At 40.4% G+C, this 25,793-nt stretch overlaps 1 protein-coding gene across 1 annotated transcript in view; it reads right to left on the bottom strand.

Annotated features, from left to right (window-relative positions):
- LOC126144520 (glutathione S-transferase 1-1-like) overlaps window positions 1–25,793 on the bottom strand; it is a 38,161-nt gene that overhangs the window by 5,905 nt on the left and 6,463 nt on the right. Inside the window, exons 2-3 of the mRNA XM_049915496.1 lie at window positions 3,808–3,956; window positions 3,385–3,443 (exon numbers count right to left, since the gene is read on the bottom strand). Coding sequence (XP_049771453.1) covers window positions 3,385–3,443; window positions 3,808–3,948 — 200 coding nt within the window. The 5' untranslated portion in view covers window positions 3,949–3,956. The remainder of the gene's footprint in view (window positions 1–3,384; window positions 3,444–3,807; window positions 3,957–25,793) is intronic.

Genomic DNA, 25,793 nt, shown 5'->3' with positions numbered 1-25,793 from the left:
AGAATGCAGAGCCTTTCTTCTCAATAGCCAATGCGTTTCATACGGGAAACTTGAACCTTACAGTCACTTCACACACACAAAAGAACGAGCAGTCTCCAAGCGGCAAATAGAATACTGTCGTCAGAACAAGACACGTTTCACATACGGACTGCTTACAGCGCCCTATTTTCACATGCTGGCAGAAAGTGGAACTAATTATTGTTTTCAGCACACTCCGCCAGTGCACCGATTAATGAAAATACTTGCGATGTATACAGGCCTGAATGCATAACTCCGACACAATCAGTTAGTTATAACCACCCGGTGGTAAGCGGGTTATCATACATACACACACACACACACACACACACATACATACATTAATCCTTGTCCCATAGATCATTAATACGACATTTCGTAATGATGTGGAACGTGTCACTTTAACGTAAGTTTTCTTCGCACAAAATAATTAATTTTTTTCTTTTTTTGTTTTTATTTTTTATTTTCTTTTTTTTTTTTACAGTTACAACTTCATATCTAAGGATTCATCTATTGAGTAGAAGGGGGTTGTCATTCAGAAATTCATTTGCTTTTAAATGTTGGTTGGCTGCCTGTCAGACTTTTAATACTATTTGTCAAATGACCAAAGACATTTGTGGCAGCATAATTCACCCCTTTCTGTGCCAAAGTGAGATTTAATCCAGAATAGTGAAGATCATCCTTTCTTCTAGTGTTGTAGCCATGCACTTCGCTGTTATTTTTGAATTAAGATGCGTTATTAATGACAAATTTCATAAGTGAATATATGTATTGCAAAGGTACTCTGAATATTCCGAGTTCCTTAAATAAATGTCTGCAAGGTGATCTTGGGTGGACTCCAGCTATTATTCTGATCGCACGCTTTTGTGCAATGACGAATTGCTCCAAAATACGATGCCATATGAAAGCAGTGAATGAAAATAAGCATAGTAGGCTAATTTACTGATATGTTTATCACCAAAATTTGCAATAACTCTAATAGCATAAGTAGAGCTAGAGAAGCGGTGAACCAAAACAATGGTTCGATAGCTTTGAAACTGTACATAAATGATGCAGTAAATGATGGGATTACCGGTAATATTGGTAGCATTAGCAGGGAAAGAAACATAGATAAATGTTTGAAAGAGAAACTGCGTGCTGACACTTCTCTTTGTTTTTTGTTTGTTAGTTTTATACATAATTAGAACACATTTTTCAGTGTTAGTCAACTGTGTATTGTATACCTTTACAAAGTGTAAACTGCATTTATATGCAAAAATTAGTCGATCATGTAACTTCTGCGCTTTTATGCAACCAAAGCAATTATGTGTGATGAAAGTACTGTTTACTTGCACAAACAGGAAACAATATAATTATTGTTGCTTTTTTGTCCTCAATAGAACGCTCTGCGCCATGATCAAAATGGTTCAAATGGCTCTGAGCACTATGGGACTCAACATCTTAGGTCATAAGTCCCCTAGAACTTAGAACTACTTAAACCTAACTAACCTAGGGACATCACACACACCCATGCCCGAGGCAGGATTCGAACCTGCGACCGTAGCAGCCCCGCGGTTCCGGACTGCAGCGCCAGAACCGCTAGACCACCGCGGCCGGCCGCCATGATCAATGACAGGAGTTTTCCGTTATTGTTGATAAGTGTGAAAGTTGTTTGTGAATAATAGAAACATATTTTATACAAGCTTGACAAAGTAGTGATGCGATGTTTTGATGCTTTGTACATTTTTGTTTTGCTTTTATATATTTTACCTTTTTTTGAAGAAATTGCGTTTTCTAGCGCTAAGTGATAAACTTGTAAAAAAATGAGATGGTGCCCCGTCGTGCATAAACCGCAGTTTTGGTCTTCCCAATAAAATTATGTTGCTGGTAATTTATCGCGCATAAATCGGTGGCACACAGCATCTGCTGATCTGATTGCTCCTCTGAATCTGTCACCGAAAATTCCTGCCCATACACTGAAGTGATCCTGATGCCTCAGTTCCATGATTGCTCTAAGATCTTTATCTCGTAAATCCAGCCTCGTCTGTAAATAAAACGCAGAGTATGTCCAGGGGATCCCCAACGAGTCCTATTTCAACAGGTATTGGTTCCCGGACATGTCATTATATGAACGTTTCTTCTAGTTTTGACCAATGCTACCTCGTGCACGAATATGTGACCCTTTTTTCTGTGTGTCCCCTATTACCGCTATCGGTTTCCCTTAATAACCATCCCCACGACACAAAAGTTGATACATTATTTACGTATCATTTCGTGTCACATCAGATATGACATCAAATATGGAATAATATGATACATAAATAACAGGATCTATATTGACTTTTCTAATGTGATGATGGTTTTTCACTAAAACCAATAATAATTTGTGAAGAACATACAGACAGCTACACTTCATGAATATCATAAGATACTTAATAGCTGTTCGCAATGCTTTCGCAAATGTATAATCTTCCCACATAAACTTGTTAAGTCACTCCAAAGCTGCGACAGGATGGCACGAAAAAGACTAAGTGGCGTTATTAATCTCAGTGTCGTTTTGTGACATGGAATTTTGGAGGACCTGCAAAAATAAGCAGAAGAAACCATTTTACCAGCATACAAATGTTCACATGTGTGTGAATTCCTGAGTGTCCAAACTGCTTAGGTCATCGTTCCCTAGACTTACACACTACTTAAACTAACTTATGCTAAGAACAACACACACAACCATGCCCGAGGAATGACTCGAACCTCCGGCGGGAGAGGCCGTTTACCAGCATTAAAAATACGAAAGAAATTAATGCCACTCGAGCGTTTATTTTGTTGTTCGATGGCTATTGTTTACATGAGTGTGTCTTCTCTTTAAATTAGCTCCGATAAGAAATATCTTATCTCTCGCTTTATATGAGGCACACTCGTTATGTCACTGGAACAAGTGAGGAACAGGAAAACTGTTATTAATGATATCGTTCATGAATCAGAATCATCTTACGGCATCTAAATATTTTCAATAACTTTACTAGTTCGTTGATATTGGAATAGATTTCAAGAGAAATAGAAAAGAATCTGACTGTAGCTGAAAGATTGTTCTTTTATGAAGCAAAAACCTTTTGTACCAATAAGGTACATTATTTTTTCAGCAACGCACACATAGGTGCTTAAAACAAACATGTTCGTAGCACTCGTCCCTCAATGCTTGTATAGGAGAGATTACCAGTACGAACATATTTCGTCGAATGTAAACTTGTGCGCGTCTAAACTTGAAAGACCGATTTTAGCTGAGGCATCTGTTTTATTCTTTTCTAAGTGAAAAAAATATCTATCGTATCGTATCCATCTCTAAAGAATTCGACAGTGAGAGGATAATCAGTGACCATTAACACCTACCTTTCATTAAGCCATAACCCATTGTCATCCACTACTGGAACTGTGTGTTGTGGATTTTTCTGAAACAAGTGCAAATTCAGCTGACAATGTCGTGCAAAACTCTGGTTTTTAATGAGCAATACCCTAAAACGTATCCGATTTAAGAGATGAAAATAAAATTAAGATCCCATTAACTAACACTGCATTTCTACCAACAACTCTTTTACAAACATTTAACTGAGTAGAAAGAATCATTATTATTACATAATTTTATTTTTAAGACAACGAACATGGTTTTCCGTTATGTCATTTTTCATGCTTTATTTCATTATTTTCATGGTTACATTAAGAATTATTGCGTAAAACGTAAGTTCTTTTAAAACGAATACCTTTTGACATTTGTCTTTGTAGACGAATTTTTTTGAAAACTGCGTTGTAGCTTACCTTCAACCACTCAGGCGTCCTCAGATCAACCCTAGGGACGACGTTAACAATTTTCAGGTCGACTCCAACAACACCAGCCACTATACGTACTAAGCGGCATGGGATGCTCAGGTTGCTATTGTAGAGAGTCAACGGTGGCATGGTTGTTTCTGAAAAATGAAACGCATTTTATGTCGATCATAGTGTGGTAGACCTGAATAGGAGGAGGAAAGAACGGATTAGCTGAGCATCTTGTAGGAAGCGTAAAATGGAGGGGAACAAGCACACAAAACCACAGGTATTTTACCTGTGGTTACTGGAGTCCGAGGGGCATATTTTTTAGCTTTGTCAGGCTATAGACATTCAAACTTAAAAGAAATTAGAACAGATCCGGACCATAATAAATGTGACAGTTGCCAGAAAAATACAATAATTTGTTTCATCAGAACACAAGATGGGCTTTTTGTATGTCTAGAAAGTGTGGAGACATCCTGTGGGATAGATATTTTGTGCCTCTATGTAACTACGGGGATGGAGAATTTAAATATACTCATTTGTAGACTGGCATCATTTTCGTATAAACATGGCAAAACAAGGAGTTGAAACATATGTAACAGTTGGAAACGAAGTAAAAGATATTCAAACAAATGGTTTTTTGTACATCAGAACCTAGATACATGTGCTTGTGAATTATCATAGCGGAAGACTACTCTTGTAATTGTAACAGTCTACAAATCCCCTCTAGGAAGCTTTCAGCTATTTATGAGAAATCTAAAAGAATTATTGAGCTTTTGTCAGACAAGAAGAAACAGTAATCTGTGGATATATTAAAGATATAAACTGTAAAATTAACTGCAACCATTATTTGGGTATTTCAGTTTAATTTCAGTAGTTAATTTTACAACTCGTGTGCAGCAGGGTATTGGGATCCAGACAAAATTTTGATAGACAGTGTTCAGGCTGAAACCATAATGTCTAACCCACTGTTAATGGGTCATCAGATCATGATAGCCGGCCCCGGTGGTCTAGCGGTTCTGGCGCTGCAGTCCGGAACCGCAGGACTGCTACGGTCGCAGGTTCGAATCCTGCCTCGGGCATGGGTGTGTGTGATGTCCTTAGGTTAGTTAGGTTTAATTAGTTCTACGTTCTAGGGGACTTATGACCTAAGATGTTGAGTCCCATAGTGCTCAGAGCCATTTTTTTTAGATCATGATACAAAATTAATGAAAATAAGCAATATAACATCTTGCAGCTCTGAGGCAGGATGATAAGGGGCGTGTTAAGAGATGGGGAATAACTTCCATGGTATTAGAGGGAGCTGTAGAGAGTAGGGAATGACATAAATTTGGAAACATCCAACAAAAGCAGGAAAGTTTCAACTCAGAAAAAAGATCACATAGTCCAATCCGTAAGTAATGCTAGTCTTCACTGTCAGATTGTGAGACGTACACTCGTACTAGCACCTGAGTGCGATTATTGTGATTCACGCCAGGCAAGCGTATCATCTCGTGATAAGTGCGCGTTCTTATCGCTAGAGACATGTTCTGAGTTGTGCAATCTCCATATCGGAAACAAATTTTGGCGAGTTTGGGTGATTAGTTGCTGTGTCATTTGTAATAACTCTGTAGCAATTTCTTTGAACATCGCACAAGTTTGGCCATATTAAGGATACTTTTACTTTACGTGGTATCAGACAGTTCATAATTATATTAATCACAAATAACATTTATTTTCTTCTATATAGGCATGAGAGTCGAAAATTCATTCACCTGGGAATAATAGTTTTTTATACTGCCCCACGATTTGGTCTTCTCTTGTGGAAAACTAGGGAAAATCCGCAAGCAGAGCTTTCAACGTCATGTGACATTTCGTTTTTCCACTCACATTATTCATCTTCTCCTGTATTGTATGAATTGTTGGTGAATAACGCAACAAGCCACAAATGTTTTTAAAAAGCTTTATTTCAGTGTCATAACCGGTTTCGGGCTGTCATGCCCCTTTTTCAGCATGATAGCCTGAGAGCGGGTTTGCATTGAAATAAAGAATTTTAAAAGTATTTGTGGTTGGTTGCGTTATTCACCAACACTTTAGGGTCAAGGAGGTCATGAGGTCCTGAATTGACAACACAACATTTTATTTTAATGTCTGTGGGAATATCATCTTCCACAGGTTGAAAGCTCCTCTCGAGCTTTTTCTGTGTTTGTTATTTACAATTTCGTTTTTTTTTCTTTTTAAATCCGCCAGATGGAAAGTTATTTCTCCTCGCTATGTTTCGATACTTATGTCATCTTCTCTGGTTCAGATTTATTCCTGTCAAGTACAATACAAAGTTTATGATCGTTTATCGATCGTAGGGCTAAAGATTATGACTTGTGCAGTTTGATTTTTTTGTTTCGCCTGCTGAACCGAAAATTACATTCCTAGTGAAAATGCGTTTTTATAGATCGTTGTTTTTTCCTTTTTTGTTGTATTGACAGCATGTCATCTGCAAGGTAGTCAGAAAGAAAATACGTGCATTTTATGTACTTTTCCGTGGGTAGTGGCTATGTGCGTTACTGTATCCTCATTTTCCGTGCTGTTTATCTCTGGTGGATATCTCTTTCTGCTTCTATTATGTGCACTGCTTTCACACTGTTTTTTGTAGATTCACTCTCACCTTTACTTCACATTTACTTTCCACAAAACGTGATTTGAGCAGATACTTCTGTCTCCATACTCATTGAAAGATGCTGTATTGTTGTCGTTCATTGCTTTTTCGTAGTGTGCCTTACGTTTAGAGTGACGCTAATTCTGAATGTTTCGTGAGAACTATTGCGGTGTCTCTGCTGGCGGGAGAACTTACGTGATGTGATGTGATGTGACGTGACGTGATATGTGTGTTGTGTGGGGAGGGGGGGGGTTGTGTGTGTGGGTGCATGGGTGTATTTCTAAAATGAGAGAGACAGACGGTTGGAGAATGAACGAGCGAGCGAGAGAGAGAGAGAGAGAGGGAGAGAGAGAGAGACTGTAGAAAACGACCTCATTAGCTTCTGTGTGAAGGACGTGATTTAATTGTGTTTAGTGTGTCAAAGATCAACACCGTTGTCAGCGAGGAAAATCGTTCTTGCAAAAAGTCAATTTGTTGAGATGGATTCTGATGTAGGTGGTTAGTAACAAGAGATGTCTACATGGCTGTCGATGGAACTTCGTGTTAATCCTGCAGTGAAAGATGTAATTACCTTGATTCAACATAGGGCTTTTGGGATGGTTATTGACAACTCTCTTAATCGTTATTCACCATATGTGACTACAGGATTACTTGAAACATTAGAACAAGTGTTAAAATAAGCAAAAGAGATATCCTGAAACAGAAGCAACATTTTAGTTTCGAAATTGTCTAATATGTGCTAGTACTATTACCTTATGATTTTGAAGGAACTTACGGACCTGGTTAGACCAACATAATACTTAATGCTTCATGAGGATTGGGGATTTATTCACGTGGAAAAGCACTATGCAGCCCAGATGGTGAGAAAATTTGGATTAATCTAATGAAAGGCGTGTGGTATGAGGAATTCATAAGGAAGTTATTGTGCACTGTGCACAGGGAGCAATACAAAGATGACAAGTTGAAAGTGCTTATGAGTAAATATAGATGTGCTGGATACGACGTTACAGTTAAGCGTCAGTGATAACAGAGTTCTAATAAGCTTTCACGGATCGGTACAGATGGGATTCATCAAGTTTGGCACAATGACCCCTGGAGTTGGGAGGCACTTTCAGGACTGGAGATCGACGGCTAAAGGCATCCATTCACAGCCCGACCGGTCTGCTGACCCGTCCAACTTGAGTGAACACCGGTAACTGTGTGCCGGACCCTACCTGCTTGCACTGACGCAGTGTGGGCTGGTAGATAGCTCCGTGGAGAAGCAGGTGGAGATCTGCCGGCTTGTGTGTGGCAGCCTTAACCCTATGGTGCATGTATTTCACTGCAGTGGACAACTTTTAATGGTCAATTCTCTGGCGTTTTCAATCAGTCATGAGGCTACAAATGCATGCAGGACACAGCACCAGTAGGGAGTACCCACTGCAGTGAACTGTGTGCATTTGCAGCCTCAGGAATGATTGAAAATGCCAAAGAAGCGATCATTAACAGCTGTCCACTGTACTGGACGCTATACACCACAGGGTTAAGTAATTAACAAATCCCAGAGGCAAACGCTAACATGACGCACTTCCGTAGCCAATCTTGTTGGTGAAGAGCTACAAAATTATTTCCATGTGTAAAGAAACATGAATTATTGTACAGAGATAACACTCAGAGATGAAGAGGCAGATACGGGAGAGTAAGTCGTGGAATGCTGCAGCAGTCCATTCAGAAAGACGAAAAAGGTTTGCCTAGAGTGTCTGTAACAATTTAGCGTGGGCTATACCGTCTTTTTAAGAATCGTAATGACAGGCCGTTTATTATCTTCATTGTCTACTTGGAAGGCAAACTTTGTGAAATCTCCAAAAATTTTTGCGTTAGTACAGAGTCTCACTAATGTAATTCATGCGTTTTTATTGACAGATTTACTGTATTGTCCATTCGCCTTCCTCGCTGGTCATTTCACGAGTTGGTTCCTTTTCATAACTTGCCATGGCAATTTTTAAGGATGTTAGCATATGAATACTACTTGAGCGTAATCGCATAACCATCCAGCAATGACACTCTTCCGTAGCCAACAGCATCATCAGCCAAAAGTATTAAAGTATCACTGACTTCGCTTTGTCTTGAGAATATTATGGTCCTCTTACGCTTCCTTGGGGCGCACTCGATGTTAATCTCTCCAGACAAAATATTAGTCGCCCCATTAAAAGAGTCTCACAGCTTTGGAGTGTTTTATATGGTGTAGAACTGCTACCAGACGGTCACGTGACCCTAAATGCTGGCGTAAATTATCGTAATAAAGTGGTTTTGTGTGTGTGTGTGTGTGTGTGTGTAAGGGGGGAGGTGTGCCAGCCGATTGTATACAGGTTAAGATGTAACATGGATCACGTGAAGACGTGACAGCACGGCAGAAAGAAGCTATAGTGTTTGGGTATGTCCACCGCCACATTTCAGTAAAGTTATGCGACTGGATTGTGTATCAGTGCTGCCTATACAACGCGTGTACAAGGAACGGTGTACCATTCACAGCCGTATAACACGGCGCAAAAGAGTGGTCGTAAAAACACGCAGAGTGGAAATGGGTGCTACGGCTTGTCAGTGACAGTCGGTTTCAAACCCGAGAGCAAATGCCACAGTTAGTGAATGCAGAACCATCTCAAGCAGTAGCCGAGTGCGTGCTGAAAAGGAAACTGCAAGCAGAAGACAGTGGGGTTCGAATACATAGCAAAAGGCCAAAGCATACAATGTCATGTAAAGCAGCACGACAAATGAGTCAAACAATGGAGAAACGTAATAAAATTTTTCCGGGTTTCAAGCTGCGTCAAGTAGTTAACTGCCCACGAGCATTCGGCAGAGACCTCCTCGGCCATTGTCAAGTGGCTAACTAATTGATAATGACAGAGGAGATGTCTCCTGAAAGCTCGTGGGCAGTTAACCACTTGATGCAGCTTGAAACTCGAGAATATTATATTAATGGATATCGCCGCAAGAGCTCACATTCGTACAATTGAGAAACTTGTGAGTAGCTAAATCCACACGATTAGGGTAGTATGTTGACTTCTTCGTGGATGAGTTACATTTCCTTAAGTTTCATTCTATGAATAATATCTGGTATGTGCTTTTCCTACTATATGTTTTATGTGGTCATCACACTTAAGATCGCGCCGGATAAGTACTCCTATATATTTTACTGTAGATACTGTTTCCGGCATTTTCTCATCGATAGTGTAATTTTACAGTAGGGTTTTCTTTTCCTGTTTATGCGGATCACGATAAAATAAATCAGGGCTCGTACAGAAAAATTTAAGTGCTCGTTTTCCCCGCACGCTGTTCGAGAGTGGAACGGTAGAGAGACAGCTTGAAGGTGGTTCATTGAACCCTCTGCGAGGCACTTTATTGTGAATAGCAGAGTAATCACGTAGATGTAGATGTAGATGTTGTTACTTTTATTTACGTTCAGGCTCAGCTGCCATAGCCTGCACTATTCATCAGTCCACTGCAGGTCATTCTGCAAATCGATACTGTCTTCTGGCGTTGCTGCTTTGTTATAGACAACCGCTTCATCCGCAAACAGCCTTAAGAGCATCCGACGCTTTCTGCTAGATCATTTGTATATGTTGTAAGCAATAACGGCCGTATCACACTTCCTTGGCGTACTCCGGAAATTACGGCAGTACGAGACGGTACCAAAAGGCTTCCTAAAGCCAAAGACGCGACATCAACCTGAGTTACAGAGCTATTGATCTTACGGAGGAACAGCGCGAATTGAATTTGGCAAGTTCTCTGTTTGCAGAAACCTTATTGATTTTTATAGAGGAGATTTTCGTTCTCCAAAAATGTTGTATTTCTTGAGCATAAAACATGTTCCATAATTCTACAGTAGGTTGAGGGCAACGATATAGATCTGTAATTGAACCGGTGAGACCGAGAAGGGAAAGATTCCACTTGAACACATATTCGGAATTAAACTTCAAAGCAACCAAACTAAAAGTAGAATGAAGAAACTTACAATTAAGTTACAAAATTAACCCCAATAGCAATATTCCACTAGTGATTTTTTTCTTTGTTTTAGCTCTGATATATTTTCAAAACTGGTGGAATCATTCCCTTCTTTGTCTCAACTGAGTAAAATAGTGAGAATAGTACACAAACGATGTTTCCACTGTTTATTAGAGGACTTTTATTGCCTTAAAATGCAAAAAAAGGATAAGTGACAGAGACGTATTTAAATTTCAAAAAGACAAATTCCTCATCTTTGAGTCCTTGCAGAGTTTCTAAGTCCTTAATCATTGGGGAAAAAAGAATTGGAAATTTGTGGTAAGGTCTTTGGGACAAAACTGCTCGGGTCATCGGTCCCTAAGCCTATACACTACTTAATCTAACTTAAACTAACTTACGCTATGAACAACACACACATCCGCGCCCTAGGGAGGACTGAACCCTCCGACGGGGGGGAGCCACACGAACCGTGACAAGGCGCCCAAGACCTCGCGGCTACCCCGCGCGGCCTTAATCATTGTCATAATCTGTAGTCTGACTAGTGGTAGCTGTATGCCATGGTGAAATACTGTTATAAAACTATCTGTACATATCAGGCACATAATGTGTTATCTTGGCTGCATCTTCAAGTTTCTTCTTTTTGACAGGAACGATTCCATTACACACTTTTGTAACAGATATGTTCCTTTGTACAACTTGAAGACTTTTCTGCATGCCACCTATATACGTGTAAGCAGTAACATATCCTCTCTTTGCTGATGTGAAAGTGAGGTCTTATAAGACTTATGTGAAAGACTGTTTATTAGTAGCTGTGATGACAGTCTTTTTGAAAAATTGTGGCAACCAGTCTTTAAACTTCAAAATGTATTCATTTACTGCTGTTTTAACGATGAATGGAGGTTGCTTTGTTTTAATAGTGTTAATCAGGCTATCATATTGATCAGGGCCATAAATCACTTTCTTTATCACTCCAAGATCCGGTCAAAATGTAAAAAAAACTTTTATCTCTAGCATGTCATTAAATCGCTTAACAATTATAAGAAGCACAAAAAACCTTACCAATGTGGTTCTGGTTTTGTCCAGCATACGAGATGCACAAGTCGTGAATAATAACGCGTCCGAAACATGTGATGAGACTGCAGCAGGATTCACAGATCCATTGTCCCACATGGACTTTTGCTAATCATTTACTTGACATTGTAAACATCCTAACTGAACTTTAAACATCTTCAATCCTGATTTAATGTTGGACTGATGCTCTAGAAATACTTTTCTTGTTGTTGATCCTGTCTCTCTCTTGGTGCTCTTAGTGACCATTATTGTTTTTCGTTATCAACTGCACAACTGCAGATCCAAACTGAAGAAAATACAAAAATGTAGGAAAATTGTGGAGACGGAAGGGATCTGTAGAGGGACTACGTAAGGGAAACAGTCTTGAGAACAGTGTTGAAGAAATAAAAGAGAGAGTAGGTTAACGCGAGGTGGGAGATATGATAGCGGGAGAAGAATCTGACAGAGCTAAGAAAGATCTACGTGGAAAGCAGTTCCTTGGAGTAATCGACATTCCCTCAGAATACCTGAGATCATTATGAGAGCCAACCACGATAAAATTATTCCACCTGGTGCACATGATATATGAGACAGGTAGAATACTCTCAGACTTCAGAAAAAATGTAATAACTCTAGTTCTAAAGAACTCATGATCGTAAACTATTGACACGAATTATTTACAGAAGAATGGAAAAACTGGTAGAGGGCGACCTTGGAGTAAATTAGTTTGGGTTCTGGAGAGTTGCAGGAACACACTAGGCAATATTGACCATACGACTTATCTGAGAAGATAGGTTAAGGTAAGACAAACTTACTTCTGCTGTATTTGTAGATTTAGCGAAAGCTTCTCACAGTGTGGGTTGGTGTGTATTCTTTGAAACTGTGAAGGTAACAAGGATAAAGCACAGGAACCGAGAAGTTATTTACGACTTGTACAGAAACCAGAGTACAGTCATCAGAATCGAAGGATATTAAAGGTACGCCAATGTTAAGGAAGGAGTCACACACGATTGTAGCCTATCCCCGATGTTATTCAACCTGTAAATTGAGCAAGCAGGAAAGGAAACCAAGGAGAAATTCGGAAAGGGAACTAGTACCTGGGGAGAAGAAATAAGAAACTTGCAGCTTGACGATGACTTTATAATTCTGTCAGAGACTGGCTAAGAACTACGAAGAGCATATGTACGCAGTGCGTAGTATCTTGAAAAGATATTATAAAATGAAAATCAATGAAAGTAAAACAAGGTTAATAGAATATAGCCGAATTAAATCGGCGACGCCGAGGGCATTAGATTAGGAGATGATACTAAAAGTAACATGTGAGTTTTGTTATTTGTGCAGCAGAATAGCTAATTATGGCCGGAGTGGAGAAGATATAAAATGCAGAATGTCAGTACCAAACATAGCATTTCTGAAAAAGAAGAATTTTTTAGTCTAATATAAATTTATGTGAATTTAGTACACAAAGTCTACACTTCGAGAGTTAATCGTTAGTTCTTCCACATAACCCTACTATATTCATTCTGAACATACTTTGTTAGCCTTTTAAGTCCATTTGTTCTATCATTTTGTTTATCAGAGAGATTTCATAGAGGGATGGGTTGTTAATCAATATAATTGTGTAAGCTTTTGTTGTGAAGTGACATTTTTCTTCTCACGGGCGCAGATTCATCGCAGAGAGCCTGTGTAAATATCACGATTGCTGTCGGAGGTTCCACAGCAGTGCTGCAGTATAGTATGTGTAACGTCTAACACAGCTGCTTTAAGTTCCGTGAGCCTGCAATGGACAATATTTGAGCTGGCAATGTCAAACCTATAAACCATATTCAGAAATTTCTGATACTATTCACGATATTCCGCCCGCATCTCGTGGTCGTGCGGTAGCGTTCTCGTTTCCACGCCCGAGTTCCCGGGTTCGGTTCTCCGGCGGGGTCAGGGATTTACTCTGCCTCGTGATGGCTGAGTGTTGTGTGCTGTCCTTAGGTTAGTTAGGTTTAAGTAGTTCTAAGTTCTAGGGGACTGATGACCATAGATGTTAAGTCCCATAGTGCTCAGAGCCATTTGAACCATTTTTTTCACGATATTCGGCTCATCCGTCTATTAAACACCTTTCTTCTTTCCTTAGTTATCGAAAGCACTGATGTGTCCATATAAAGTGAGTCTTATGATAGTCAGTCTTTTAGTGTATTCTATTTGCCTTGATTATGAGATCTCTGAGGAGTGCAAAAACTAGAAGGTAAAATGTCATAAAGCGTAAATGATTTAGCAGTCTGTGTGCTGAAACAACGTATACAGTGTGTACAAGTTTCGCGTTAGGACACTTAACACAGTATTTAAAACGGGCAAGAATTATACCTTTGCTAATAAAGGGTAGCACAAAATACGTGGAAAAATAGTTCAAATGGCTCTGAGCACTATGGGACTTAACATCTGAAGTCATCAGTCCCCTAGACTTAGAACTACTTAAACCTAACTAACCTAAGGACATCACACACATCCATGCCCGAGGCAGGATTTGAAACTGCGACCGTAGCAGCAGCGCAGCTCCAGATTGAAGCGCCTAGAACCGCTCGGTCACAGTGGCCGGCATACGTGGAAAACCACAAGCCTATTTCCTGATTTCGCCATCCGAAAACCGATTTGTGAAATTACTTTTGAATACATTATGGGAGTGAACAGTGATCAATATTTACTATCAAAAACAGTCTTTATCACAATTTATTTATTACGGTGACCGGTTTTGACCACTACCGTTTTCATCTTCGGACCAATGAGTAAGAACCTCCTTCTGCTGGAGAATCAGTACTCAATGATTCTCTAGCAGATGGGGGTTCTTACTCATTGGTCTGAAGATGACCACAGTAGTGGTCGAAACCGGTTACCGTAATAAATAAATTGTGATCAAGACTGTTTTTGATAGTAAACGATTTGTGAAATGATTTGCTTCTATAAATACAAATTTCTTATCGTGTCAAAGTTTGCTTTCCGAAGTGGTTGAAGTACAGAATCAGCTATATTTGTAAAACTTGGGGTTGATGATCATGACATGGAAGGGTTTTTCACTGATTACTTTGAAACCATTTGTAGCCATTCATAGACTTCATATTCCCAAACAACGATGGAACTTCATGGATGACAATGCGCCATGTCACTGCGCCACAATTGTTCGCGTCTTGTTTGAAGAACATTCTGGACAGTTCGAGAGATTGATTTGGCCACCCACATCGCCCGACATGGGACATTCGAGAGACCATTTCGTGCACAAAATCCTGCCATGGCAAAACTTTCGCAGTTATGGACGGCTATAGAGGTGGCATAACTTATTGTTTCTGCTGGGGCTTCCAAAGACTTGGTGAGTCCATGCGAAGTCGAGTTGCTTCCCTACACCGGGCAAAAGTGGGTCGGATACGATATTAGAAGGTATCTCATGACGTTTTTCCCCTCGGCGTAAGTAACTCTGGCGAGTTAAGGAACGGTTAATGAAGGAAACAGTAATTCTGAAGGATAATTGATGACATTCAAACACATTTATCACGTTTTAATAAGGAAAACATTTTTTCTGCTTCCTATTTCCTATATGTATATTTTTCACTTATGAAAACTGAAAAAACAGTAATTTTTTTAGAATGTTAGGTGGACAAAGTCAGCATGGTTTATTGTATATGATGGCTGGCATGCATTGAACACCAGACGTGAATACAGTTGCTTACTACTGCGTTTTTATGCCTGAAGATGGGATGGCTACCTCTTGAAATGTGAAGTTTATTAAGAACTTATTTACAAAAGAGCACAGAAAAGGTCAGAAATACCCTGTATAAAATATGTTTACCGTTTGCAAAGTAAGGGGATTCTCTTTTTTTCTTTTGCTTGAGCAACAATTTTCTGAAGCCTTATTTTTTGTTTTATTTTACTTTTATGTATTTTTATTTTATTTTACTTTTTTCTTTTCTAGAAATTTTTAAGAAATAAGAGCCGAGAACCGATTTAATCCTTTGGATCCTGAACACAGTACCTGTCTCCTAGGCCCCCTCTGGTTGCTCAGCAGATTGTGTAAGCAGTTGCACCACGCTGTCGCTCGATACGCGCACTCGAAAACTTCTACCGTCCGAGATAAGCATCTCTGACTCGAGTGACTTTGAGTTACGTAATCGAAGTAAAGCGTTGCCACGTAAATAACCACACAGATGTGATATCAGTTAGTCGCCGAGATGCTGCCTCGCCGTTCCCTTCATCGTGTTTATCGTTGGTGTCCTGCAATATACAGTCATTGCAAAACGTATTCATACACTGTTGTTAATGTAGAATAACTTAGTGAGTAGAACTAAAGATCACAACCAGAGATGTTATTTCGTAAACTACCGTTATGCATTTTCCTCCTTCATCTGTATATAAAAGGGGTAACCAAATTAGCCTTCTGCAAAACGTAAATAAAGATTCTGTTCAAAAATGGTTCAAATTGCTCTGAGCACTATGGGACTTAACTTCTGAGGTCATCAGTCCCCTAGAACTTAGAACTACTTAAACCTAACTAACCTAAGGAGAACACACACATCCATGCCCGAGGGAGGATATGAACCTGCGACCGTAGCGGTCACGCGGCTCCAGACTGTTAGAGCCTAGAACCGCTCGGCCACACCGGCCGGCAAAGTTTCTGTACCAGTTGGCTTCGCAGACTGGGAAAGAAGTACTCATACAGTACTAGAAGTGCTATTTTGTCTAAAACTGACATGGTGAGACCGTGGCTGTGTACAATTAATGTTAGGTTAATTCTTACAATGAAGAAGGCGAGCAACCAGCCATTATTAATACTGCTATTGATTTAGGTAAAGAGCACCGTTACTGGTTTCGAACTGGCAAGTTCATCATCAGACGGCTGTTCACATGATTTTCAAGATACACTTTACATTATCGTCCGTTTTCGATTTTTATTCTTCCACTGTGGCGAAGTATTTTTGGCGTGTTGTTGCCGTCGAAAATTCCGCGCGATTTTGTTGCGAAGTTGCAGGATTGTATCTTTCGAATATTCCAAAATACAGGGCTATTACAAATGATTGAAGCGATTTCATAAATTCACTGTAGCTTCATTCATTGACATATGGTCACGACACACTACAGATACGTAGGAAAGCTCATAAAGTTTTGTTCGGCTGAAGCCGCACTTCAGGTTTCTGCCGCCAGAGCGCTCGAGAGCGCAGTGAGACAAAATGGCGACAGAAACTGAGAAAGCATATGTCGTGCTTGAAATGCACTCACATCAGTCAGTCATAACAGTGCAACGACACTTCAGGACGAAGTTCAACAAAGATCCACCAACTGCTAACTCCATTCGGCGATGGTAAGTGCAGTTTAAAGCTTCTGGATGCCTCTGTAAGGGAAAATCAACGGGTCGGCCTGCAGTGTGCGAAGAAACGGTTGAACGCGTGCGGGCAAGTATCACGCGTGGCTCATGCCACAACTGGAGACCGACAGCGCCGACTTCATCTTTCACCAGGATGGTGCTCCACCGCACTTCCATCATGATGTTCGGCATTTCTTAAACAGGAGATTGGAAAACCGATGGATCGGTCGTGGTGGAGATCATGATCAGCAATTCATATCATGGCCTCCACGCTCTCCCGACTTAACCCCATGCGATTTCTTTCTGTGGGGTTATGTGAAAAATTCAGTGTTTAAACCTCCTCTACCAAGAAAGGTGCCAGAACTGCGAGCTCGCATCAACGATGCTTTCGAACTCATTGATGGGGACATGCTGCGCCGAATGTGGGAGGAACTTGATTATCGGCTTGATGTCTGCCGAATCACTAAAGGGGCACATATCGAACATTTGTGAATGCCTAAAAAAACTTTTTGAGTTTTTGTATGTGTGTGCAAAGCATTGTGAAAATATCTCAAATAATAAAGTTATTGTAGAGCTATGAAATCGCTTCAATCATTTGTAATAGCCCGGTATATCCAGCGCTTAGGTAATTTGTACGTCACCATACTGTGCAAAGCACCACACACACACACACACACACACACACACACACACACACACACACACACCAAAAAGAATTTGCCACATGTGAAGTTATCACAAAGATTGCAGATTTACAAATGCCAGAAATGCAAACATAGAAACGAATAACGAACCGCTTGCAGCACGAAATGCCTTCAGCGCCAAGTAGCACGTCGTGAATGTTGGTTCTGATACGCGGTGAATGTCGTGCAACAGCAAAATGGGCCTCAAAGGGGCGCAAAGTGAGCCGTGACTTCCTGCCCTTGCTCTTGACACGATAGTTTCTCTGTCGAAGTTACGCGCTTTGCGGCGTCCTGGTTGGCTAGCGCCCTCTATTTAGGATGGCCACGGCTCGCGGGTTGAGACTCGGCAGCGGACAGTGACGGAGACTCGTTTGGCGGGAGTGACAGAGGGCAGACAGCGCACGGAGCGTCGCAAGTAGTCAGTCGCCACTTGGTGTACTGCGAGGACGCACCGTGTTGACATTACGGCGCCTGGGTCTGGGGGCGGGCGGAGCTGGAGTGTGGAAGCAGTCACCTGTCGACATACAGTCTGTGTAAGAGTCGTGTCTATCTCGAATCCTGAGGAGAGCGCGGGAGTTTACCCTGGCGTGCATGTTAACTGCGAGCTCCTGGACTAATTTTAAAGGGTGAGCTATTTTGTGGTGGAACTTTTGAATGTGATTGCTCCTTGTAGCCACTTTGATTTTCGCTAGTTAGTCCGTAAACCGCTTGGGGGTGGGTCCAAGATAGTAGGTATTGCAAGTCCATGTGACTGTACTGTCCCTTGGTTCCGTTGCATTTATCTTGAATTACAAGTGTGACCTATATTCGGCGATTTATTTTTTTATTGTTATTCTTAATATATTAAGTGGTCAGTTTTATGAATCGAAGTTTAGTCTCTGTATAAAACTTAAGCCGCTAATTTAAATTGGAATTGTAAACTTCTTCCTTCTTTGCAATTATAAGCCGGCCGATGTGGCCGAGCGGTTCTAAGCGCTTCAGTCTAGAAACGCGCGACCGCTACGGTCGCAGGTTCGAATCCTGCCTCGGGCATGGATGTTTGTGATGCCCTTAGGTTAGTTACATTTAAGTAGTTCTAAGTTGTAGGGGACTGATGACCTTAGATGTTAAGTCCCATAGTGCTCAGAGCCATTTGAACCATTTTGCAATTATAATAACAATTTTGCGCTGTCAAACGTTGCTTTGGTATTTAAGCTTGTGTGCAGGTTGGCTAGTCATTATCACCTTGAGCTAGTTTTGGTTTATAAATTTATCTAGTGAATTTTCACGTCATTTGAGATTGTTTAATGAACTGTTGCTTTAATTGTAATTGTGGTTGTCACACTGTAACGTTTAACATCTCTTCCTGCATTTCGCGCTACCCAGTGCTTGGCGGTCGGTTTTAACATTTCAGTGAACTGTGTATTAATACTGGCTTCGTGTGTTCTAGAAGCCGCTATTGGTGTGCGTAGGCCCTCCTGCCTGTTGTCGTCACTTGAGCTCTCCAACACGGAATTCAGACGCGCGGCCGTCGTGAACGCCAAACGTCGAGAATGTGCTGTTTGCTGTGTAGGTCTTTCAGGCTATCATAACATCATATTGCCGAAGCTTTTCCATGATAGGTAATTCACATATTTATGAGATTTTGCTATTTGAGTACTTTTGAGACATAATAGCTTTTACAAATTGTTAATTTTCATATTCACAAGGCCTGATAATTGACTTAATTTCACAGCTAGTGAGCTCAGATCTGCACTTATGTTAAAGTTACATTTGTGTAAAGCAATCTTTTTTTTTTTAAGTTGTAGCCATAAAGCTGTTTTTCTTTCAAAAATTTTTGGATTATTCTCATTCCTTTTATACAATTGAGTAATTGGTGAAGGACAGCGCAATTAGCAAATGCTAATTAATCATTTTAATGTTACCAATGCTCTGTTTTAATTAATGTGGTGAAACTAAATGGGGTCAACAGTCTATTCCTGTAGTCCATGTGCCCTACTTACCAATCCTATAGCTTACCAGAAAGGATTGTAGAGAAAAGCAAATAGTTATTACCAATATGAAAATCATTTTCATAAATATGTGATGCTGATGGAAGAAATCTGACAGCTGTGCAGTCCGCAATATCGCGATTTAGAGAAAGAGACGCTTTAATTAATAGCGAAAGAATAGGTCGAACACAGAAGCTAACGAAAAGGGAACGAAGTATGTTAATATTGATGATCAAGAAAGTTTCAACATTGACAGATGCTTTATTTTCTGCTCATGTTAAGGTTTATTTTGTGAAGGAACCTCGCTGCCGACGCCGGAAGTCAATTGTATCGCAGAATGGCACCATCTCTAGCCTTGAAATATTTTTAGAAAGTGATGTAGCAATGAAGTACAACGCTTCATTTGCTTTAGAAGATTAAAGATATACCTATCGTGTTTATAAAATAATAAAGGAGGAACAAAAGTAAGGTAACATTATGTAAATTAAAATATTTATCGCAATTTATTTATAGTACACAACAAATATAGGAAGTAACTGACCTGCTGCCAGTGCCTACAGAATATGCCTTTATCTGCTTGCAGCCCTTGAAAAAGGACAAATTAACACGAAAAACATGTTCTTCAACCTCAGTTTTCAACCCGTTAGCACTGACTATTCGTAATGCCAAAATAGTGCTATGATTATCGATTACACCATGATTTTTGAGCAGAATTTCAAAGATTGGAATCAATAGGAGAATACTGGTGCTTTTTGTATAGTATTTAACAACTTACCACTTTTCGAGAAAATCGAACGGTGGAGGGACGAAATTTTCTTTTATTTGCCTAATTAATTTAAATTTTTGATTCTATGGATTTCGAAACTGAGAGTATCAAAATTTTTAACTTCGTTCGATTTCTACTTTTATTACAGTATATAATATGAACAAAAAGCCAAAAATCGGTTATTTCAGAACCGCTTATTTTGAGCGGCTTTAAAAGTCAGCTTAAATTGGCGTTGGAAAAACCGAAATCCTGTTGCTTCAGCAACAAGTCCACTATTGCAATTGATGTGTAACAGGTTTATAAATTATTTAACAAAATTGTTGTGTATCTTGATATTCGTCCGATTACACAGAATGAAAAAAGGCAATTGCGAAAGCATGTTACTTACATTTTTGTGGCTTTAAGCCATGTCAACTTAAAATGAGCTGACAAATTCATCTGTCGTTGGCATTACGATTAAATATATTCGTGACGCTGTTACATATTCGAGCACACATATCCATATGTCATAAAGCAACATAGTCTGCAGACACTCTTGTTCGTTAGCCCATCACTAGGCACTTATGCATTAAACTGCAGCGGCAGATTACTGTTTACATGCTTCGGTCGACGCCACATTGGGCGACTTGCACGCCGGTGGTGAGGATGAAACGACGATGAGGACAACACAACACCCAGTCCCCGAGCGGAGAAAATCTCCAACCCAGCCGGGAAACGATCCCGGGCCCGCCTGCATAGGAGGCCAGCACGTTACCATCCAGACACGCAGGCGGACAGCAAACAAAAAATCGACGCCGTAAGTTCAATCCAGAAGTTTACCAAAGAACACCTGGATTTGTGGCTGTGAAGAAAGCAACGTTGTTTTTTGTTTTCCTTGCGTGTTATTTGGGGGAGACGTTCATTGCGGTAAGACCAAAATAACTGATTTTGGGCATATATAGTCTAAAATAAAAGTACATGAAATGTCAAAGCGACACATGAATAATGTGCTTAGTCTTTTATTTCTAGCCAAAATGAACATTCAGCAGAAATTAGATTCCCAATATAGACAAACAACTGACAGCCACAGCAGACGTGTAGGAAAGAATAGATATATATTGAACTTAACTGTAAACTGTATTCAGTTCTGTGGTGCTTTGGAACTGGCTCTCAGGTGCCACGATGAATCTGATGTCTCTCAAAATAAGGGGGTTTCCCGTGAGATAATTCACTTCAGTGCGGAACAGGATAAAGATCTTCACGTTCATCTTAGTCAAGCATCTGTGTTCAAAGGCATTTCTAAGACTGTTCAGAACGAACTACTGCAATGCATGTTGGAAGTGTACCATGATGATGTTCGTAAAGAGATAAAACGTGTCGATTATGTTGCAATAATCGTGGATGAAACCGCAGATGTGACTTACGAATTTCAATTGCGTTACATTGTTGAGGGAAACCTGTTGAAAGATTTTGGAACTTTGTTAATCCAGGAAGTCAGAATTTTGATACTATAGCTGAGAGTATTTTGAAAGAAATTGAACCATTAATTGGCGATGACCGAGACAAAATAATAGCTCAGAGTTACGACGGTGCAAACGTTACGAGTGGCAAGTCGAATCGGGTTCAGAAACTGATGAAAGACAAATACCTAATTGAAAAGTACATCCATTGTTATGTGCATCAGTTGAACCTTGTTATATCTATGGCAGCCTCTGTTAATCGCAAAGCCCTCATCTATTTTGCCCACCTTTCAAGTATTTCTTCTTCCTTTTTTTACTCTCCACAAAGATCAAAAGTGTTGCACAGCATTATTAAAATAAGCCTACTCCGTGTGTGTGTCACGAGATGGAATTACCATTCTGGAGTGGTAAAAGATATTTTTTGAAAAGAGGAAAGATCCTGAAACTTCCTGGCAGATTCAAACGGTATGCCGGACCGAGATACGAACTCGGGACCTTTGCCTTTCGTGGGCAAGTGCACTGCCAACTGAGCTACCCAAGCACGACTGATGCCCCCTCCTCACAGCTTTACTTCTGCCAGTACCCCCTGCGAAGGAGAGCTTCTGTAAAGTTTGGAAGGTAGGAGACGAGGTACTGGCAGAAGCGAAGCTGTAAGGACGGGGCTTGAGTCGTGATTGATTAGCTCATTGCCGGCACGGTAACTCAGCGTGTTCGGTCAGAGGGTTAGTTGCCTTCTGTAATAAAAAACTGAGTTAATGGATCAACGACGAATTGAAACGGATGTCATGTGACGTCCGCACCGAGCAGATACAACGAACGAAAACGACTAAAAAAAAAGAAAAGGGTGGTAGAGCACTTGCCCCCGAAAGGCAAAGGTCCCAAGTTCGAGTCTCGGTCCGGCACACAATTTTAATCTGCCAGGAAGTTTCATATCAGTGCACACTCCGCTGCAGAGTGAAAATCTCATTCAGGAAAGATCCTGTTGCTGTCAAGGAAGTCACTGAAAGAAGTGAGAGCATAAAACTATCTTCTATCATTGAAAAAGTTGGTTCATACAAAAAAGACTGCAAGGTAACGAATTCATTTTCTATAAGATAATTCCTCATGCAGACGTACTTTGTAATCAGCTTCAGAAGAAGACATCCAGAACTTTGAAGTGGTAATGCAAAACATCAGAGATGACATTGACTCAATCCTTAACGACATTAGTTTGGAAAATGACGGAAAGATGCCTGCCAAGAAGCCAAGGAATTATGATGGACATAAAAAAGGAGATGCTTTGGAAATGCTCGTAGCCTTCCTTTCTGAAACAAAATTACGTTTTCAGTTCAGTGGATACCCCATTGCAGCCAACTTATTTGATGTAAATCAGTTTGACAAATAAATCACAAATTTTCCACACAAATACGTTGAAATTACAGACACATATAAATTTCTGGAAAAAATAAATTAGAAGGGTGACCTTCCTGTCTTCTGCGTTAGATTGCGTTGAGAGCAGTTTCTGGCAGAGTTCCGTTTCTTTCGCTGATTCTAGAGGATGAACTTTGTGACACATTCGACGAGACTGTTAAAAGTTTTGAAACTGCTAACAATGACGCCTATCTCGACCTTAGAAACTGAGCGATGCTTTACGATGCTCAAGAGAATTAAAACGTTCCTACGAAACACCGTGAAAGAAGAACGACTTAGTGCCTTAGGGATGCTATCCTGTGAAAAGTCCTTTGAGTGTAAAATTGAAGATTTCAGTTTGAGAGTGACAGATTTATTTGGCAAGGAATGGATTTCCAATACCGTTTCTACTAAATATTTTGAAGCTGTCATCCCAGAGTCATGGTGTTATGTGTCGACAGAAGTGCCGACACAGTGTTATTTTGAAGGGGCCGAATAGGCACGCTATAAGCTCACCCAGAATATCGTGAAGTCTGAAACAGGATGCTCAATGAATGCTAATAAGAAAAGTACGTTGCTTTGGGAATACTTAACTTTAATCCATCCTTTTTGGTATACATCGTTTATGGTGGATACAAGTAAGACTCTCTCCAGATATGGTTAACTGCGCCTTGCTAGGTCGTAGCTATGGACTTAGCTGAAGGCTATTCTAACTGTCTCTCGGCAAATGAGAGGAAGGCTTCGTACGTCTAGTCGCTAGCAATGTCGTCCGTACAACTGGGGCGAGTGCTAGTCCGTCTTTCTAGACCTGCCATGTGGTGGCGCTAGGTCTGCAAGTACTGACAGTGGCGACACGCGGGTCCAACATGTACTAATGGACCGCGGCCGATTTAAGCTACCACCTAGCAAGTGTGGTGTCTGGCGGTGACACCACACATGGAGTTGCTGTTTTTGGTGAGTACAGTGCCTTTAGTTTTAAATGTCATAATTTGATTAAATTTGTTTCGCAATATCCAGATTACAAGTTCGAATCATTTATACATGCTCTAGCAGTCGATGGGAGAAGAGCGCAGTGGGAGGACACGTCACGCCTCCCCCTCCCTCTCACAGGGCTGGCAGCCTACGTCCGTGTTCTGTGCTCCCGGAAAGGCAGAGCCGATGTAATAATGGAGATATGTATTCTGGTTTTGTGAGAGTCGTATTCGAACCCTGTGACAGAACAAGATTGCTCTCTGCACTCAGTTCAAAATAAGAAAAGGGAACAACCAGCAAGCACAACTCAAAGCAAAGCTGAGCACATAAATTATTCGGTAACGGGTAGAGCGCAACTGTTGGCTGAGACTGACAGTGCCGTTAACGTGGTAGTTCAGGTCCGATCTCCACCGGTATCTTAAGCAACCATACATCAAAACACCCCATGCTTACGTCTGCCACGTAAAAAGTGATCGCATATACCCCGTGAGCAGTGAAGAACTGTGCTGTTGATATGTATGCACACGTGTGCATATATGTGTACAAGAGAGATTTTCGGAGTCAGCGTTACGTATTATATCTCACGCAGCCATGGGAAAAAGATAGCTAAAGCAACCTCTCTCTCTCTTATACAAAGGCTTGCTATCATGTTCTCCAGGAATATATCAAACTCTCACTGTGCATAAGAAGGGTTCTGTTGTAATAAGTATTTATTTCTGTTTCATTATACGTTTTGTTTGAAATAATATCTTATGAAATATATGAAATATTGACGAAATGCCATATTACGTTCGATGCTCCCCAACTAAGTTTTTTTTCTTTTTTTTTTTTTGGCACCGCCAATGGAATGCGTCAGGGGTCGCCAATGGTGTGCGCAGATATTTAGTGCCACATATTTCAAGAAACGCGTTATTGTAGCCAAGATAGACCCAAAGCCGACGCCTACCACAGTAGTACAAGTTTATATGCGAACTAGCTCCGCAGACGACGAAGATATTGAAGAAATGTATGATGAGATAAAATAAATTATTCAGATAGCGAAGGGAGACGAAAATTTAATAGTCATGGGGGAGTGGAATTCGATAGTAGGAAAAGGAAGAGAAGGAAAAGTAGTAGGTGAATATGCAATGGGAGTAAGAAATGACAGAGGAAGCCTCTTGGTAGAATTTTGCTCAGGGCATAATTTAATCATAGGTAACACTTGGATTAAGAATCATGAAAGAACGTTGTATACGTGGAAGAGGCCTACAGACACTGGAAGGCTTCGGATACATTAAATAATGGTAAGATAGAGATTTAGGAACCAGGTTTTAAACTGTAAGATATTTCCAAGGGCAGATGTGGACCTGACCACAATCTGTTGGTTATGAACTGTAGATTCAAAACTGAAGACACTACAAGAAGGTGGGAATTTAAGGAGATGGGAACTGGATAAACTGAAAGAACCAGAGGCAGTAGAGAGTTTCAGAGAGAGTATTAGGAAACGATTGAAAAAATGGGGGAAAGATATACATTAGAAAAGAATGGGTAGATTTGAGAGATGAAATAGTGAAGGGAGCGGAGGATCAAGTAGGTAAAAGACGAGGGCAAGCAGAAAACCTTGGGTAACTGAAGGGATATTGAATTTAATTGATGAAAGGAGAAAATATAAAAATACAGTCACTGAAGCAGGCACAGGAAGTGCAAAATGGCTAAGCGGGGATGGCTAGAGGATAAATGTAAGGATGTAGAGGCATATATCACTAGCGATACTGCCCACAGAACAATTAGAG

The sequence above is a fragment of the Schistocerca cancellata genome, chromosome 2, assembly GCF_023864275.1.
Source record: "Schistocerca cancellata isolate TAMUIC-IGC-003103 chromosome 2, iqSchCanc2.1, whole genome shotgun sequence".
NCBI lineage: Eukaryota > Metazoa > Arthropoda > Insecta > Orthoptera > Acrididae > Schistocerca > Schistocerca cancellata.
This window is presented reverse-complemented; position numbering and strand designations above follow the sequence as displayed.